At 53.2% G+C, this 17,837-nt stretch overlaps 5 protein-coding genes across 5 annotated transcripts; 4 read left to right on the plus strand and 1 right to left on the minus strand.

The window, feature by feature from the left end:
- Positions 1 to 2,389: 2,389 nt before the first annotated feature.
- Positions 2,390 to 4,811, plus strand: has1 (ATP-dependent RNA helicase HAS1). The gene is made up of 5 exons (XM_025698643.1): positions 2,390 to 3,054; positions 3,110 to 3,355; positions 3,412 to 3,887; positions 3,939 to 4,199; positions 4,255 to 4,811. The coding sequence occupies exons 1-5, from the start codon at positions 2,460 to 2,462 to the stop codon at positions 4,510 to 4,512; spliced, it is 1,836 nt and encodes a 611-aa protein (XP_025547272.1). The 5' UTR covers positions 2,390 to 2,459; the 3' UTR covers positions 4,513 to 4,811.
- A 3,083-nt stretch (positions 4,812 to 7,894) lies between these two features.
- On the plus strand, positions 7,895 to 13,460 carry BO97DRAFT_408571 (uncharacterized protein). Its single transcript, XM_025695892.1, has 2 exons — positions 7,895 to 12,856; positions 12,917 to 13,460. The coding sequence occupies exons 1-2, from the start codon at positions 8,120 to 8,122 to the stop codon at positions 13,070 to 13,072; spliced, it is 4,893 nt and encodes a 1,630-aa protein (XP_025547273.1). The 5' UTR covers positions 7,895 to 8,119; the 3' UTR covers positions 13,073 to 13,460.
- Positions 13,461 to 13,752: 292 nt separating this feature from the next.
- On the plus strand, positions 13,753 to 15,046 carry BO97DRAFT_398860 (putative metallo-beta-lactamase domain protein; the record flags this gene model as incomplete). Its single annotated transcript, XM_025694209.1, has 3 exons — positions 13,753 to 13,904; positions 13,987 to 14,641; positions 14,729 to 15,046. The coding sequence occupies 3 exons, from the start codon at positions 13,753 to 13,755 to the stop codon at positions 14,921 to 14,923; spliced, it is 1,002 nt and encodes a 333-aa protein (XP_025547274.1). The 3' UTR covers positions 14,924 to 15,046.
- Positions 15,047 to 15,116: 70 nt separating this feature from the next.
- BO97DRAFT_446403 (uncharacterized protein) lies at positions 15,117 to 16,085 on the minus strand (the record flags this gene model as incomplete). The annotated part of the gene is made up of 1 exon (XM_025698644.1): positions 15,117 to 16,085. The coding sequence occupies one exon, from the start codon at positions 16,083 to 16,085 to the stop codon at positions 15,117 to 15,119; it is 969 nt and encodes a 322-aa protein (XP_025547275.1).
- Positions 16,086 to 16,638: 553 nt separating this feature from the next.
- On the plus strand, positions 16,639 to 17,736 carry BO97DRAFT_437895 (putative haloacid dehalogenase-like hydrolase; the record flags this gene model as incomplete). Its single annotated transcript, XM_025697878.1, has 5 exons — positions 16,639 to 16,772; positions 16,836 to 16,868; positions 16,979 to 17,188; positions 17,271 to 17,433; positions 17,509 to 17,736. 5 exons carry the CDS (start codon positions 16,639 to 16,641, stop codon positions 17,734 to 17,736), a joined length of 768 nt encoding a protein of 255 aa, XP_025547276.1.
- Positions 17,737 to 17,837: the final 101 nt, after the last annotated feature.

Consider the following 17,837-nt stretch of genomic DNA (forward strand, 5'->3'; position numbering starts at 1 on the left):
GCACAGCCTCCTCCTGCAGTAGTTCTTGACTTCCCATTTTCGCAGAACACCGGGTGTGGGACTGCGATATCTCCTTTAATCTATTCTAATCTAACCGTCTCCTTTACAGTGTATGGAGCGATCTCACTTAGAAAGATGAGCTGCGAGGAAGTCAATGAATCAACCCATATCCTCCCCACCTCTTGATGATCCAGGTGTAAGTAGGCATTGAATACCTGTCATAACATCTTCTATGCCGCCCTGGTCAACAATTGAAGGGGCAGTCGATCTTTACGCTTGGCCGTCCGTGTCTGCGCATCATGACGTCTTTCCCCATTGATCCACTTCAACCCCATATATTATTGACCATAGATTATGCGATGGTCTGCTCGCATCTTCTCTCATTTAGCAGAAGACAGTAATTCCGCAGCAATCGGTTTATTTTCTCCACGAACGTTCTGCTCCTTGAGGGGTCCTGCACCTGCACCTGCACCTGCACCGGAAACTCAGATCGGTACCTTAATAATCAGGGAAAAGGGTCCAACTCAATCCAACATGCTGGGCGCTGCGAACCACGGCGCGCCCCCTCCTATTTTTGGCATTTGAACTGCAAATTCTGTTCGCAACCCCCAAAAAGAACCAAGGTTTTGCGTGGCTGTCCGCCACACCGTCCATTTCTGCGATCTAGTCCAGTCTATGGCGGACTCGATCGTTTTGCCCGTAATACAACCCTAATTCCCCTCTTGTGCTTTTTGCCTGCCAACTTGATCTTGGTTACTAAGATTATATCAAAATCGATCTCCCTGTTGTCATTGATATGCTTCAATGCAAGGTGTGCTTTCGAGAGGTGACCAACCCACCCCATGAACCCAGCCTTTTCCCTGCGCGTCCAGGTTTAGTGTTTAATGCTCAAGATTTATCCGAGCTTCCGAGCGAACATTATCCCTGTTGCCTAATACGCAAGCACCTTGGCTGGGCATCTGGTATACGCATGAATTTTCTCAAGACACGGCTGGGAGCCTTGGTAAACCCCCCTGTCATGTTTATGCTTACATGCGAATACTAGTGGGGGTAATCAGAGATATCAATGGCCTTCGTCGGTTTGTGGGCGGGACGGCATACCTCTCGGTTGTTGATCGCAAGCCAGCCAGCTGTCTTCACAGTAGGATGACGTGTTTACGTGCTTCGAGCACTGGCTGCCCCAGCTGGCCGCATAACGGCATTCATGTCCTAGCACGCGCATCAAAAAAGACATTACCATCGTCAAACAGGCTGAGATTTGCAAGCTCACTTCTATCATACTCTGAAAGCCTATCTCTCGCGCATTCGGCTAGGAAGAGCATTACTTGAGAAGAGGTATATATATAACACCGTAGCTCGCGCAGGGGCACACATGAGAATGACTTACATGTCTGCTTGAATGGCTTGCGAGCTTGACATTTCGCTCCATAGCTGTTGATTCTGCCTTGAAGCGACCGTCGGTCGAAACTGGCAATAAGGGGTAGGTTTCTGGAACGCCAGACCGCAAGTCTTCCACTCACCAGGTATACGAATCTCGGCGTACTTTCTCAGAATGTGTATTTTCTCACAGCCCCAGCCATGGATAGTGGGGATGCCGAGCTAAGCATTGCGGAAAATTAAACGTTGATGCTCTCTGCTTCGGCATGACAACTCATATGCTGCAGAGTCCTCTTGATTGAAGCTGTGTGATTGTCATGGTCTCGAAAGAGCTCGCCTTCTGGTCGCTCGAGTATCATCCTAAGACATGCAAGCTTATTTCATGGCCTGGGTACCTGTAACTATTGACAAGCACTTGACAACAATCCTTCCCGCCAATGACTTGGCACAACTCAATGCTAAGGACATGCAGATGAGCATTGAAGGCTTATACGATACGCAGCACAATTGCGTCCGTCAATGTAGCACCTTCTTAATCTGCAACAATCGCTTGGTACCCCGCTGGACCTTCTATGAAACCGTCGAATAGATGATTACAGACCAAAACACAGCCGTTCTAGCTTAGAAACCACTCGGGTAATCATAAATCTGAAGGTGGTCTCCTGCGAACTCGCAAGTCAGGCATCTTCCCGCAACATTGATGCAGAAAATCGGATGTCCATATGGTAGCAGCGCAGTCATTACAACGAGACAATGTTCGAGAAATACTCTTGACCATACTACTAGCTCCTAGCTAGCTTACAGTACAGTATTCATAGAAGAAGCTCATCTCTAGTAATAGAAGTTTTCGGGCGATAACTCTGTGCTAATGGAGAATATCCAAGTGCCATAAAGTGCCTGAGGCACCACTTGTCCCGACCCACCATTATCTTCTTATCAGCACGTGACGCGGAGTTTGGCAGAAACGGAGAAAAAAAAAAGAGAAAAGCGGCCTCGCGATTCCAGGCCTTGACTTCCACCACCAGAATTGTTTTTCAATCTGTACAAAAAGGGAACCGTCGACACCAGACCAACCCGCAAAAATGCCGATTCCAGTGGACTCCGCAAAGTCTATCACCAAGAAGCGCAAGAGAAAGCACGCTGGAGGCGCCCGCCCTGCGACCGACAACGAAGAAGCCTCCGCAGTTCAGAATGGTGCCGTGACCGAAGTGGCCGATGCTGAGAAGGAAGAAGTTAGCACGACCCCCAAGAAGAGCGACAACAAGAAGAAGAAGGAGTCTTCCAAGAAGCGCAGAGTCGACGACTCCGACGAGGATGAAAACGACAGCGATGAGGAGATCCGCCAGGAGGAGGTAGAGGATGAGGACGAGGGTGAGGAAAAAGCCGACGAGGAGAAGACTGCCGGTGCCGATCTCCCTTCGCTCGACGCTGTTCGCCTGCCCACGACGGACTCGGAACCCAAGAAATTCTCGGAATTGAACCTTTCGGAGAAGACGATGAAGGCTATCCAGGATATGGGCTTCGAGACCATGACTGAGATCCAACAACGGACTATCGCCCCGCTGCTCGCTGGTCGCGATGTGCTCGGTGCTGCAAAGACGGGTTCCGGAAAGACTCTTTCGTTCTTGATCCCTGCGGTGGAGATGCTGAGCGCTTTGCGGTTCAAGCCTCGTAACGGTGTGTATTCTGTGCATTCGATCCTTCGTTCCGATTGCGTGCTAATTTGCTATAGGTACTGGTGTTCTCGTTGTCTCCCCCACCAGAGAGCTGGCTTTGCAGATCTTTGGTGTTGCTAGAGAATTGATGGCGCACCACTCCCAGACATATGGTATCGTCATTGGAGGTGCCAACCGGAGAGCCGAGGCCGAGAAGCTCACCAAAGGTGTCAACTTGCTCATCGCTACCCCTGGACGTTTGCTCGATCACCTGCAAAATACCCCTGGATTCGTGTTCAAGAACTTGAAGACGCTAGTTATCGGTGCGTTGCTCCAACTAAAGACCTTTTGGGCTGGGATGAGTACTAACCCATTTCAGACGAGGCGGACCGTATTCTGGAAGTCGGTTTCGAGGATGAAATGCGCCAGATCGTTAAGATTCTGCCCTCCGAGGAAAGACAGACCATGCTGTTCTCCGCTACGCAAACGACCAAGGTCGAGGATTTGGCCCGCATTTCGCTGCGACCCGGTCCCCTGTACATCAACGTCGACCACCGTAAGGAACACAGTACTGTTGAGGGTTTGGAGCAGGGCTACGTCGTTTGTGAAGCAGACAAGCGGTTCTTGCTTCTGTTCTCTTTCCTCAAGCGCAACCTCAAGAAAAAGATCATCGTCTTCTTCTCCAGCTGTAACTGCGTGAAGTACCACGCTGAGTTGCTCAACTACATTGATCTCCCGGTTCTCGACCTCCACGGCAAGCAGAAGCAGCAGAAGCGCACCAACACCTTTTTCGAGTTCTGTAATGCCAAGCAGGGAACTTTAATCTGTACTGACGTTGCTGCTAGAGGTTTGGATGTATGTTGCCTTGTCTCAAATCACCGATAAACATATCTGATTCCTTGCTAGATTCCGGCTGTCGACTGGATCATCCAGTTCGACCCCCCAGATGACACCAGAGATTACGTCCACCGTGTTGGTCGTACGGCTCGTGGTGTGGACGGAAAGGGACGCAGTCTGATGTTCCTCCAGCCCTCTGAGGTCGGATTTCTGAAGCACCTGAAGGAGGCTCGTGTTCCTGTTGTGGAATTCGACTTCCCCGCCAACAAGATCGTCAACGTCCAGTCCCAGCTTGAGAAGCTGATCGGCCAGAACTACTACTTGAACAAGGTGAGTCTGACTACTGCCTTTGCTCTCATTCTTCGGATGCTAACCGTTTCTTCAGTCTGCCAAGGAAGGTTACCGTGCATACCTCCAGGCCTATGCCTCACACTCGCTCCGCTCCGTCTTTGACGTGCACAAGCTCGACCTGGTCAAGGTGGCCAAGGGCTTCGGCTTCTCGACGCCCCCCCGCATCGATATCACACTAGGCTCTAGTTTGAGCCGCGACAAGAAGCAGCAGCAGCAGGGCCGGCGCAACTACGGCAGCCAGCCCAGGAACAAGGGGCTGAAGTTCAAGCGGAAGCACGATGACGATGAATGAGTCAGCGCAGAGCAAAAGTGATTGATTGTTAACATTGTGTGGTTTTTCGAGTTTTGGCATATAGTCTCGGAGTTTGATACTGTGGATATTTGGCTTGTCTACTACATATGGTTGTTCTTCAATTGTAATTGTGTCCTTTCCTTTTCATATAAACGCCGAGCAGGAGGTGGAACCTAGACACCTGGAAGTTATAGCTCTGAGGAGATCATGGACTCGATCATCATATCGAAATGCGAATCAGGAATGGCTGAGCGACTTTGCATCAGCATTATTGAGTCGAATTGCTTCTTCATGTCCTCGCTACAAAGAAAAAGAGCAAGTCTGGTCTATGACCTTATGATTGAAGATTCAAGGTACCCACATCTTATCTAGCGATGCGATGATTGATAGTGCATGCGATGGCTGAGTGGTACAACTGCCGATTTCATGCATTCCTTGTCAGGAGTACAAGCTATAAGTAGATCCGAGCTCAGCCTAGTGCTTGAACATGATTTATTCGAGTCGTGACCTAGCCCGGCTCTCTCGAGTGAGTCAGTAGATTGACTCTGGACAACCCAGAATGCCCGATACCTCTATTGTTTGCATTGGACGAGGCATGGCCCAAAGGGTCTGCTTGCCTAATCTGGTAGTTAGGAATGAAGGCGGGAGTGCCAGGGAGAGAAGAAGCCTTGCACCGAAGAAACAAATTAAACTTCTCCATCTACGTCTTTTACTCGAATTCAACCGCCGTTGAGTAGTACATAATATACATCGCACAGCGAACGTGCACAGTCATTATTATCATTTTTTTTTTTGCAGGATACACAGTCCATGCAACAAGAAAAGCTGCCCGGTCCGTCAAACGGCTGCACGTCCGATATGCGTCCTGACTCCTGCCTAACTGCCGACGGCCATTGCTCACCACCTACCCCCTCAATCGGGGTTTCTCACCGCCGAATTGGCGAAAATCAGCATTGGGAGTAAGATGCATCTTGCTTTCGAACCTTGTCTCCCAGTTGCAAGGAGCATAGGTGGCTGGTCAGGAAGTCTCTTATTCTTCCGGTGGCTGGGAAAGTCAGTCAGTCAGTCATGGATCCACTGCCGTGTGGTCTGTCCGCTGAATCCACCATTCACACTACTCTCGGCATCCATGACCACCAGCATCAACCAACGTTGCATGCAAAGAGAGGCAATAAGCAGCCTGAACCTTGATCGTCGTGGTCCGACTGGCTGAACCTCGTGACGATGGTCGCCAATCAACGTCAAGAATCGCAACGACGGCATTGTGGTGAGTTGGCAGATTTTAACCGCCCAAAGAGACCGAAACGGTCGGTCGTCCTGGAGACCCACGTCCGGTCGGTGGGTGTTCAGGGAAGAGCGAACGGGCCTGAGGAGCTTTGCTCTGCCCGCGGCCTGGGGAACAAGTCAGACTCTCCAGCCCGCGGGTCCGCGGCGGGTCGGACAGGCCCACCGCTGGGAACATTTGGATCGGTCTCCCTCTGCGGTACCTACACTAGTCGCTTGAATCTGATGCTGTCCGTTTACAACAAATGGATGATGGCGGTGGTGCAGTGGTGATGGGTGGACAGAGTGACGCTGCTCGTTTCAGCTTCTGGAGATCGTGGCGATTTTATGATGGGTCACAGAGAGGACATTTTTTACGAATGTTCTGGCTACTTGTGTTTCATGCTCTATAAATCCCAGCCAATTCCCTGAGAGCAAACCCGCGACAGCCTGTTTTTCTCCAGCTCAATTCCATCGCCAGGATGGGAGGGTTCTTCGCCTCCTCGCCCCCTCTCACACCTGTACAACCGTTATAGGACCACCCAAGACCCAGAATGCCAGACGGGCAGGATACAGATCACATTTTGGGTTGCACCACGGAGGTAATAACCCGCTTGTCGCTTGGTAGTAGACATGCAATGTCGAAGGCATCCTTGGAGCGGACAATGCCTATCCTACGGAATTTGAGGCTTTCTTGCGCTCGAGTAAAGTGCGGCGATACCGGGAAATCTGAGAGGAGAACGATCGGAATCGAACGATTCGAGAAAGTCCCCGGGTGAGGATGAATGGTACTTATTTATACTTCGATCCCAAGGGGAGGAGGTTCGGATCACGCAAAGCTCGGTCACCTTGCATGAATCTCACTCTGCTGGGAAACAGAAGACAAAACAGACACACGTAAGAAAGGAAAAGCCCACTTCTATCGAACCCAACCAACGTGGAAAAGAACAATGGACACCCAAAGCGAGGACGATCGAAGCTCTTCCAGCAGAATATAAGGTGGGAAACCCGATGCTGGCGAGGCTGGAGAGAATGAGAGTGATGCTTATGCTTCCAGTGGAAGGGCGACAGTGTTGCTCTTATTGTTCGAAGCTGTTGTTGGGTTACAACATTTTCTTTTCTTTTTTTTTTCTTTCCTTTTTTAGGTTTTTACTCTCAGGAGTTAATCTGTGCCAGCTCATTCATTGTAATCGGCGTACCTTACTTAAGTCTGCCTCGACGACGAGGAAGAGGAAGAGGAAGAAGAGAAGAGGGTGGTGGCTACTACTAACAGCTAAATCTCACTAGCCATCCATCAACAGCCAATGTTGATGATATTCCTTGACCAGCCTTCTGCTTTTTTGCCCACTTTTTCCCCTCTTCTTTTCTGCCTCTCAGTCTGTTAGCTTCGGACTTGTTCCCACCAAACCCTGCCTTGTACCTGATTGAATCCTTCAATCTCCCGAGTCCGAGGTCTCTCCCCTTCCCTCTCCCTCTTTGGGCTGCAGTGATAATTTGATTTCTTTTTCCCAGCGCGTTTCCCCGTGTGATTGTGATTATTATTTTGATTATTATCGAGCATTGTTATTTTTCTCTTTGTGCAACTTAATTTGCTTTCCCTCCCCATCTTTGTTCTCTGGCTGGACAGCCACCGATGCATGGGGACTTTTGCGGTGAATGCACATGGCCACCAACTAAAGAGGATGATTTGATATTTGATTGATTGATTGCATTATCCACTCCCAGTGAGGGATCTTCAACAACTCGCCTCTTCTTTCCCTCTCTTTCCTATTCTTCCCCAGCCCGCCCTCTCTCTCTCTCTCTCCGTTTCTCAGTTCTTTTCTGAGCTGTGTGAGCTGTGTTCCGGCTGGTAGAGAATCGAGAATCGCGCAGTGTTGCTACAATCGCATTCACCCAACCTTCCTCCGCCCTGTCTCCCCCTCCAGTGCTGGTACGCTGTTCTTTCTTTGGTTATTCTTGTTGATATCGATCGCATCCTTGCCTGTTTCCTGCCTTTATCCATCCCCACTCCCTCACTTCCTTCCTGCCTGGGTCTGTTTGTGCATCGTCCGATCGGGCCGAGCTTGTAGTGAGACTCCAATCTGCTAACCAGCAGCCGGGGATCCAGAACCATTCTCACTACTCATTCATCCACATTTACTCAATCTATCTCTCCATCCCCTCCTCCCCCTGCACGCTTCCTGCCCCCCTCCCCCCTCCTTTCAGAATAAAAAAAGCATAAGCCTCTCCAAGGTCCTAAAAAAAGAAATCCGGCCGATGATGATTCGGTTTGGCTGAGAGGGAAGGGAAAAGAAAACAAACGAGACCTACTCACTCCTTTGATTTCCTTTCCTTATCGGCCACGATGATGGGCGTCGAGACGCGCAGAAGACCGGTCTTGCCTGCCCCCACAGAATCCATTGTCGACACCAACACCACAGGTGGCAGCGTCACAGGCACTGATCTGGCAACTGACATCTCTCGCCGCACAGACAAAACCTCTTACTCCATTCCAGACGACGGGACTCCCGTCACCATCCCCACTCGTCGGAACCACCACCATCACCGTGGTTCCCGCGGGGACGATTCCAAGCTGTCCCGCTCATCGCAACACTCCCAGACCTCCCTGCTCATCGAGTATTTCGAGGGCGGGAAGGGTTCTGGCTCCCTGGTTTCCCGGCCCAGCGTCCGTGTTCGAGTGACCCCTTCCTCCGCGCGGAAGCTGAAGGATCAGAAAGACCATATTCAAATCACCGAGTCTAGCGGCAACCGGAAACCGGTTTACTCCCGCCGCATTTCTCTCAGCTCGCCCCACAAGCACAGGGTACTGGCCGAGTCCGGCCCCGATGATCAAAGTATAAGCTCCTCCAACTCGGCTACTGATGAGAACCAGCCTCCTGGTCATTCCCCCGTTGAGATCGAGCTCATGGATCGCCACCGAGGCAGTGAGGTTTCCAGCCTGTCGCGCGACACACGGTACATGCTGCCCACATCCGACATCTCGTCCATGCCTGCAGATAGCATGCTTGACGCCCCTTCGTCTGGTCTCCGTCGCAAAGGTAGTTCAAGTCTAGAGAGAGGCCATAGCCACGAGTCCAAGGACTACCTCAAGACTCCTAGACGGCAAAGAAGCCGGAGCTTAAGCACCGAGCGGATTGCCCATCGCGTGGCAGAGAAGCTTAGCAACGACCCTCGCGACGGCTCTCGACAACGCCGACGGACCGAACGCACCAGAGTCGACGACAGTGAGGAGGCCGACCTCAAGTCCCCGCGGCATCGGGGACACGACGATATGATGAGTCCTGAATCCAGCCTCCTCAGCGCCTCGGCCGTCTCCTCGCATCGTCGATCCGGTGACCAGTACTCCTTCCGATCCGGTACCTCCAAATCGTCTATCAACAACCCGAAACTACTTGAAACCGTTGAGGACGCGATCCGGAGATTGATCCTGCCTGAACTGAAAGAGCTGAAGAAAGACCAGAAAGTCATATCTAATACATCCAAATTCGACCGAGAGATGAACGCCTCGCACTCGTCCACCAGCACACCTTCACGCGATGAATTGGGGAGGCGACTGTCCAAACATGCAAGTGCGCCTGACGTGCGAAAGCCCAAAGTCGTGCTCAACAAGGACAGCCGTGACGAGGGGGTTGTTCTGTCAGGAGATTCGGTCCCTTCTCAGAACAACGAGCGACGGTCGAGTAAGGGTAGCGAAAAGTCCCCGGATGTTGGCTACATCAAGTGGGTCAATCGCCCGGAACTGACTGAGCAAGAGAAGCTACGTCGTCAAAGAAGCAAAGGGTTGCGTGAGGCGGAGAAAGCGGCCATCGTGGGTAGCGCTTTGACGGCAGCGGCGCTCCAACATCACGACTCGCGTTCCAGCCTGGCTAGTAGTGAAGGAAGACGGAGAAGCAGTGGGCCCAAAAGCCCCACTAGCAGTATCAACGAAACCGAGCTGGTCTTCCAGAGACATAATATTGCCCCCATGCCGCTTCGCAGTGCAATTGAGTCGGACTTGACGAGGGCTTCATTGCTTTCGGAGCAGTCTGCTGAGCCCTACCCTTACGATCAGTCCAAGCTTCAGGACTTTTCGCGTGGGTCGCCTTACCAGACCATCTCCCCTGCTCCACGCACCCCGGATCGAGCTTCGTTGGACTCGCGGCATGAGCTGAAGCTTAAGCACAGCAACCTCTCCAGTCACGATTTGTCTCTACGCAGCGTGTCAAGCCGATCGTCTGTGGGAGATGCAGCGGCTGGGACTATTGCGGCGGCGGCTGCAGCGAACCTGCTCGACGATCACCCAGGACATCATGATACCGATTACAGTGATCTTCCAAGCCGACGGCGGACACTAAGCCCGATACAAAGCGTGGCGAGCAACATTAGCCAATCTCCAGTCAAACAGGACATGACTATCTATGATCACCACGACTATTCTGATGATGAGAAAGGGCTGGAGCCACGTCTATCGATCGATTCCCTCTCGTCTGCTCCCAGCACCAATCTTGCGAGGTCAACCCGACCGGAAGGCCTCAGCATCAACAGCCAAACTGAATCTCTTCGCAATCAGCACGATCCCGGACACGAGCTGGGGTATGAGGAGACGCCTAGAGCATCGCCACGAGCCAGTCGCTGGGCGGAACGTTCTGACGGAGAAGACGAGAATGATACCTTTCAACACTCGACCGCGAGCAACGAGGGTAAAAGAATGCCCGCGTACAACGAGGACAGCGAAGTTGAGTTCATGGATACCGCGAAGCAAGGTCAACCTGTCGCTGAAGGCATCGCCGCTAACCCTCGATTTGTCCACCCACTCGCAGTGGAGTCCGCGGTGGCCTCGCTCTTGGAGCCCACCATTCTGGATACCAAGTCCACCCAATCTGCGGCTAATCGCTCCATGAACGACATCCCGGAACAGGCGGAAAGCGACGAAGAGGAGAGGGAGAATTCCGACGAGACTCCCCATGCTTCTCGCCAAGGAAGCCCCTTCAAGCAAGGCAACAATGCGCCAAGCCCTGATGCTACATCGTTTCCAAGACGTATGGGTGCCACTTCTCCTCCGCAGAGTGTCACTCAGTCCTACGAAGATCTGACAGATCCGAACCAAATGTTCGCCGGTATCCGTGACCAGAGTCCTCTTCCGGAGGTGGAAGACCTACTTCCAGATACCGAGTCGGAGATCAACACCAACCCTTCCATCATCCAAGGGCCGGCGGCTCAAGAAGCTAGTTGGTCGTTCAATCACACATCTTCGAAAGACGCGCCGTCTCCTCTCTTTGATAAGGGTGGCGCTGCGGCTGGCGCTGCGGCTGGTGCGGGTCTGGGTCTCGGGTCGGTCGACCACGGTCACTACAATCAGGAATACTATCCCGAGGACGAATACGCTGCGAATGATTACTATGACCAGCAATATAATCGGCAGTTGTATGGAACGCCCCTTGGAGCCAAAGATGAGGGCTACGTCTCTGCTGCGAATCCTCGCTCCCCTAGCGCTGACACACCCGAACCACTTGATAAGGGAATGGGAGGGATCGACGCAAATATGGGCTTGTTTGATGGTCCCATGGGAGCTGACGACTTTATGCCTGGCCATCAGCGGCAGCTGAGCGGGTATTCCCACGGGGTTGGATCGCCGTTGTACGACAGTGCCACGGGCAAAGGTATTGATCGAATACAGTCGAAGGATATTGTCGCACTCATGGACCATCTCACTGTTCGCGATGCGCAACGGAATGCCAGAGATACGGAGATTCTGGTGACATTGGTTCGAAGCGCCGCCGAAATGCGCAACTCGTTCGAGGAGATGAAGAAGTTTATCGCTCAGCAAGATGGGATGCTCATGGAGGCCAGCGACCGACAGCATGAGCGTACATATCGGGCTGTCGGGGGGCCGCGTCCACTGCCGGTCAGTGCGCGGAGCGCTCGTCAGATGTCTATGGATGATGGCGAGGAGCTGAGCCAAAAGCGGAAGAACATCTTCAAACGTGCGCTCAAGGGCTTGAGTATGAAGAACTCGAATGACTTGACCAAGATCGAGGATATGTTGGAGCAGTTGCTCGAGGAGGTCGAGGCTTTGCGCCAAAATCAAGACAATGGGTTCGGGCGCAATGGCAATCGGGCGGCGAGTGTTGACCCTGAAGGGTATGAGCCAGAGGGTCATGCGGGAACGTCGTCTCCTGGCAATCCTTCCGAATACCTTTCCACGTCGTCACAGCTCGTCCAGGACCCCACTCAGTTCCGCAAGGGCCTCGAGAACCGCGTGAGCACGGTCCAAGAAGTCGATGAGGATCTGGAAGACGATCGCGGAGAGTTCCTCAGTCCCCATCTGGTGTCTCAGCCACCTCCCAACAACCGACAGGACAGAGCTGGCTCGGCTCCTGTCTCGACGCCTCCTCGGGATGCAATGGCTTCGGGAGCCCTCAGCACCGACACTACCCCGAAGATGACGGAGAAGGCCAAGAAGCACAAGTCCAGCAGCTCCTCATTCTTCCCCAAGATCTCGCGCTGGTCGAAAACGACTGCCTCCTCGATGGGCGACAATATCCGCAACAGTATTCAGCCGAGCCGCAAAGAGCGAGCGTCTTTCGATGCTTCACGCTCCGGGTCTGACCTTGCACAGGGCCCATACCAGACGACGAATTACTATGATCCTCAGGGTGATGACCGCCTGCGGTCCAATTACACACTGGATGATCAGCAGCACGAGAACCGACCCCCGTCGCCACTGGTGCCGTCTCAGGTGTCAGAAACGCCCAAGTATCGGGCTCACCGTGGTAGCCTCGACCTGCATCACCCCCAGCCCCGGCAAGGGCCGACCGGACGGTACCAGTCTCAGCTGGAAACGCAGGCTCAGGTTTACACCGCGCCTTCAGACCAGTGGGGATCGAATCCCAGCTTGTCGGGCGTGAACACCAACCCGCGCTACAGTGGTGGTGGCCGGCTGTCTCCGATCTCGGACACCGGCTATTCAGAAGCGAGCTCTCGCCATACGGGACCCCCACGGCCGCCGAAGATCAAAGATGAGGGCCCTCTGATTCCGGAACGACCCCCGAAGGTCAAGGAGGATGACGAGCGGTCTTATATGGATCGTGTCGTATCACGGGTTAGTGGCCACGCCTGGAAGGGACGACTGAAACGAAGGATGCTGACGATGTTTTTGTAGAGTTCTGCTGTTCAGTCCCCCCGCAGCACGCCTCCTCCTCGCAAACCGACCGGACCTCGTCCCCTCAACTCGGGCAACCAGTACAGCCCGGCCCGACGGAAGCGAAGCCAGTATCGAGCTAGCAGTCCCGAGCAGGTTGATGCTGAACTTGACTAGACGTGATAATGTCAATTGATACCCTTTCTTTGTTTTGCTTGTTGCGCGCATTTACGACATAATGACATGACTAGTTGCACCATGTGCCATGACCAGCGCCTTGCATTTTGTGCGAGCGTGATCTTTGTTTTGCAGGTGGATGAGGTTGTACCTGTGATTTTTGTTATACCATGTATCCATTTGCTGTTCTATAGTGATGCCCCTACATATTGATTTGCGTGATTGATATACTGATACTGCATAGTTGGGCACGACCGCTACTATGTTTGTAGACTGATGATGCATTGCCGGTTTGCCTGATTTCAGCATGTTTAACTAGCCTGTTGGTCTTATCTTATCGTGCTTGTGGATGCTGGCATGAGGGGCAAGGGAAGAATGGGGGTGCAAGAGATAGGTGGGGGTGAGATGAGTTGCCTCTCAGTCATGTCTGTATCCACTTACTCCTCGTATGATGCCATTGGAACAAATTGGATTGGCGAGCCTCTGTTGTAGATGCATGAGGTTACTAATAAGTCCTCTACCTGCAATCGTGTTGGCAGTGATTGAACCACGGCTCTTGTGGTTTTGATGCGGGGTACAAAACACGGGGAAGTATAAGAACATCGTCATGTCTCTGCTTCTCCCACTCCCCCCGATTCCACCTGGCATTGGAAGAGTTCTTCAGAACGTATTCAGCAACCATGACAACTTCAAAAGAATCTCCATCTCTATCTTCATCCTCCTCCCTCGATTTCATCATATGCTCAACCTGCGGCACGCAATTCCCCTCTCCAACCCCACCACCCAACTGCAAGATCTGCGACGACCCACGCCAATTCATCCCTCCCACGGGGTGAGCTTCCTCCTTCTTTCTTCCCCTTCCTTTTCCTTCTCCTCTTTCAACCAAATCTAACTAAGTATATATAAATGAAAAGCCAAGGATGGACCACCCTCCGCACCCTCCGCAACAACAACAACAACAACAGCAATGCACCACCAAAATATCACAACGAATTCCACCCCATGGCCCCAACCCACCCAAACCTAATCGCCATCCACACCGTCCCCAAACTCGCCATCGGCCACCGCGCCTTCCTCTGCCGTACTCCCCACGGCAATATCCTATGGGACTGCATCCCGTTCCTGGATGAGGCCACCATCGAAAAGATCCACGCGCTCGGCGGCCTCCGCGCCATCGTCATCTCGCATCCGCATTACTACGCCTCGCACCTGGAGTGGGCGGCTACGTTTCGGTGTCGGGTTTTCTTGGCGGCTGAGGATGAGGAGTGGGTTGTTCGGAGGGAGGAGGGGCAGGTTTTTTGGGAGGGCAAGGGGTTGGGGATTTCGGATTTAGTGGGGGATGAGGGTGCTGCGCTTGCCGATGGTCCTTCTGGGATTGAGGATGGGGAGGACGAGCTGCAGGTCATCAAGACGGGCGGCCATTTCCCCGGCAGCGCGGTGCTGTGGTGGCGTGCGCAGCGCACCCTGTTGATCGCTGATACTATCGGCACTGTGCCTAGTGGGATCTATCATGTCGATCGGGTGCCGGGGACCGCGTCGTTTACTTTCATGTGGTCTTATCCTAATATGGTTCGTTTCGATTCATTTGGGTTGGATTGTTGGGAAGGCCAGGAGAAGAGGAACAGGGAAAGAAAGGCTGACTGACTTTCGTTCTAGATTCCCTTGCCCCCGGATGAGGTCCTCCAGATCTGGAAGGCTATCAAGCATGCGGACTTCGACTCCACCTACGGCGCGTTTGTGGGCATGCACACCCACGGCGAAAGCAAGAAGCGCATTCTCGAGAGTGCGCAGATCTTCGTCAGGGCCATGGGCTACGTGGATCATGCCATTCATCTGGAAGACTGTCCTTGATTGTGGAGGTATAAGGTATACTGTACACTGACTGCGTTCGCCTCCCCACCCTGTCACTGTATATTCATATAAAGTCCCAATGTCCCGCCTCGCGATGCTTTCGCTCAGGAAACGGAAGCAATGATTCTTTGTATAGTCCAAAGTACAGACCAGTTAATGATATACACACACGTCTGTTGAGCCTGACATGCACTTAAGCTTCGGTATACGGCCTCGCAGAGGTCTGTCCGATCGCCCCAGCAGCATCAGAGGAGCCATTCTCTGCATCCTGGGCCAGACCAGCTCCAGGACGTTGCGACGCGGTGGCCAACCAGCTCAGCTCCACCCCATCACTGATCGGGAACTGGCCGGGGAAGGTATCTACCGAGCAAGCCGGCTGCAACCGATCATCACCAATCTCCTCCACCACGACCGGCTCTCCGCGTTGCTGCGCCGCCTCATTATCCGTCGCGGCGACCGAGGCAACCGACCACGGCTGGCTCAGCACGCTGAACCGCAACCGCTCCGTCATGAACCCGGAGTAGCGAATATGTGGAAGCACGGTGCTCTGGCGATGTTCCGACCCCAACGATACACTCCTTCTTAGGGTGGCCGAGTAGATCGAGTCACTGACGCGCGGTGGGTAGACGAGGGTCGAGTCCGCGGCGGTGGCGGCGGCGGCGCCTCCTCCTCCTCCGCTTCCCCCTTTGGTCACAGTGCTGTCTCTGGTGCGCTTCGAAACCGCACGGTTTGATATTCGGGTGGATAAGACGCTTGCCTTGGATGGCTGCGGCGTATTTTTCTTCTGGTGGAGTGAGCCGGCGCTCACTTCGAGCTCGGTGGGAGTGATGGGGCATGATAAACTGTTGAGATTCTTCATCACCTGGGCATCGACAGTGGAATGACGGAGGTGGTGTTGCTGTGCAGCTTCCGGGTCATCGGGGAGAGACAGGTCGGCGGATTCGAGGCCCATGATAAGGGCGCTGAGATGGACGATCCGACGTTCTTTGCGGCGGATGGCCTGGCAGAGACCGATGCGGTGGGTGATGTCGGAGGATGGATCGATGTCACGCAGGAAGGCTACGAAAAGTAGCAGGTTGAGCATCAGGATGGTGCCGGTCAGATGGAGGGCTCGACTGAGACTGGCGCCGGGGAGGGAGGGCTGATCGCGGTGGTCAGCCATGTTGGTCGGGTTCGATGGTGGTGGTGGTTGAGCGGGTCGGTGGGTTGTAATTATGGACGACTTGGGGAGGGGGGATGGTGAGATGAAAAAGATAGTGAATGCATCCATGATAGGTGGTCTTCAGGTTGGGAGTTTTGGTCGAGGATGGATTAAGTGGTGGTGGGCGAGGAGTGAGTGTGTCCTTCCTTCGTTGTGGGAGGAAGGAACTACTCGCGCCTGCTTAAACCGACAGTCTTCACATGGTGGATAGACTTTCAAATTGAAGTCTTTGTATTGTATGCATGCATGCATACATGCACAGGGGCTGGCAACATCCTCTTGTCTATACAAAAGTATGGAAATAACTGAAGTATATAAGTTGTCTCGACCTTCTCCGCATTCCACCCAAGCTGTCTTTATCTTATCGGCCACGGCGCCACTCGGACCCGCAAACGTCAGACTCTCTCCACCGTCTCCATCTCCATCTCCCATGAACTCAGACCGATTGACTCACGGCCACCCATCTTCAATGCTCCCCTTCACCCTCAATCCACTCCGTCTCTACCCTCGCTTCATGGCCACTCTCGCAGCCAGCAGTTCCCCCCTCCGTCAACGGCGCTTCGCCCCCCTCAACCATGCGGAGAACCGCGGAGATGGCTCCGCACCAGCTCTGAGAGGCATCGTCTTCGACGTAGACGGCACATTATGGTGAGCGTCACCCCTTCCTTTCCCCCTTAACGCACATCAACAACCTAATCGCAATGATAATAGCCTTCCTCAGAATTATATGTTCTCCGAAATGCGGTAAAGAAACACCAAGAACCCCCAGTCCCCGCACCCCCGCATCCCCAGCCAGCCACAAAAAGAACCAGATCTTGCACAGCATCTCTAAACAACATGCATGACCCCTACAGAGCCGTCCTGGGCATTGACAAACAAACCGATATATTGCACCACATCGCCCGCCTCCCCACGCCGGACGCCCGTCTCGAAGCCGCCAACAAAATCAAGGCCATCGAGCGCGAGGCCATGCGCCATCAGCAACCGCAACCCGGCTTAGTGGATCTGATGGATTATCTGGAGACGAAGGGGGTGCGGCGGGCGCTTTGTACGCGGAACTTCGAGTATGATTTTTCCTCTCTTCCCAACACGCTTCAACTTCCTGGCTGATGAGATGGTAAACCTATTTTTTTGTAATAACTATAGGGCACCCGTGACGAATCTCCTGCAGAACCATCTCCCCGCTCATGTATTCCTACCGATCATCACCCGCGAGACGCCAGGCTTGATGCCCAAGCCCGATCCCGCGGGGATCTTGCATATTGCGAGTGAGTGGGGGTTGGAGGGTGGTGGCCAGAATTTGATTATGGTGCGTCCCTTCTTCGTTTCCCCTGCTATTCTATTGTGGTAGGCCTTATGTTTTTGCTAATTCTCTTGGAATCAGGTCGGAGATAGTCTCGATGATATGACGGCCGGTCATACGGCCGGGGCCGCGACCGTGCTCCTTCTCAATGACCATAATGCTCATCTGAAAGACCATGCGCACACGGATCTCTGCATTGAGCGGCTAGATGAGCTGGTTGACATTCTCGACCGCGGCTTTGTCGGCCACAGGGGTGGGGATAAACTCCCCACGACCGACGCCTCCATGCCGGAGGTATCGGCTCAATGATTTATATAGAAAAGACGATGGCTTTTGTGGCATTTGTACATAGCTCTAGAAAAGGGCCTGCCGTGGCCCTTTCCGTGTGTCGAAGACCATAAGACAGAAAG

The sequence above is a fragment of the Aspergillus homomorphus genome, assembly GCF_003184865.1.
Source record: "Aspergillus homomorphus CBS 101889 unplaced genomic scaffold BO97scaffold_53, whole genome shotgun sequence".
NCBI classification, from domain to species: Eukaryota; Fungi; Ascomycota; class Eurotiomycetes; order Eurotiales; family Aspergillaceae; genus Aspergillus; species Aspergillus homomorphus.

Excerpts from the sequence above, each read along its gene's own strand:
- has1 (XM_025698643.1), top strand. The coding sequence starts at position 2,460 with ATGCCGATTCCAGTGGACTCCGCAAAGTCTATCACCAAGAAGCGCAAG. Across the intron at positions 3,055-3,109 it reads GCGGTTCAAGCCTCGTAACG|GTACTGGTGTTCTCGTTGTC; the intron begins GTGTGTATTCTG and ends AATTTGCTATAG. Across the intron at positions 4,200-4,254 it reads AGAACTACTACTTGAACAAG|TCTGCCAAGGAAGGTTACCG; the intron begins GTGAGTCTGACT and ends CCGTTTCTTCAG.
- BO97DRAFT_408571 (XM_025695892.1), top strand. The coding sequence starts at position 8,120 with ATGATGGGCGTCGAGACGCGCAGAAGACCGGTCTTGCCTGCCCCCACA. Across the intron at positions 12,857-12,916 it reads TGGATCGTGTCGTATCACGG|AGTTCTGCTGTTCAGTCCCC; the intron begins GTTAGTGGCCAC and ends ATGTTTTTGTAG.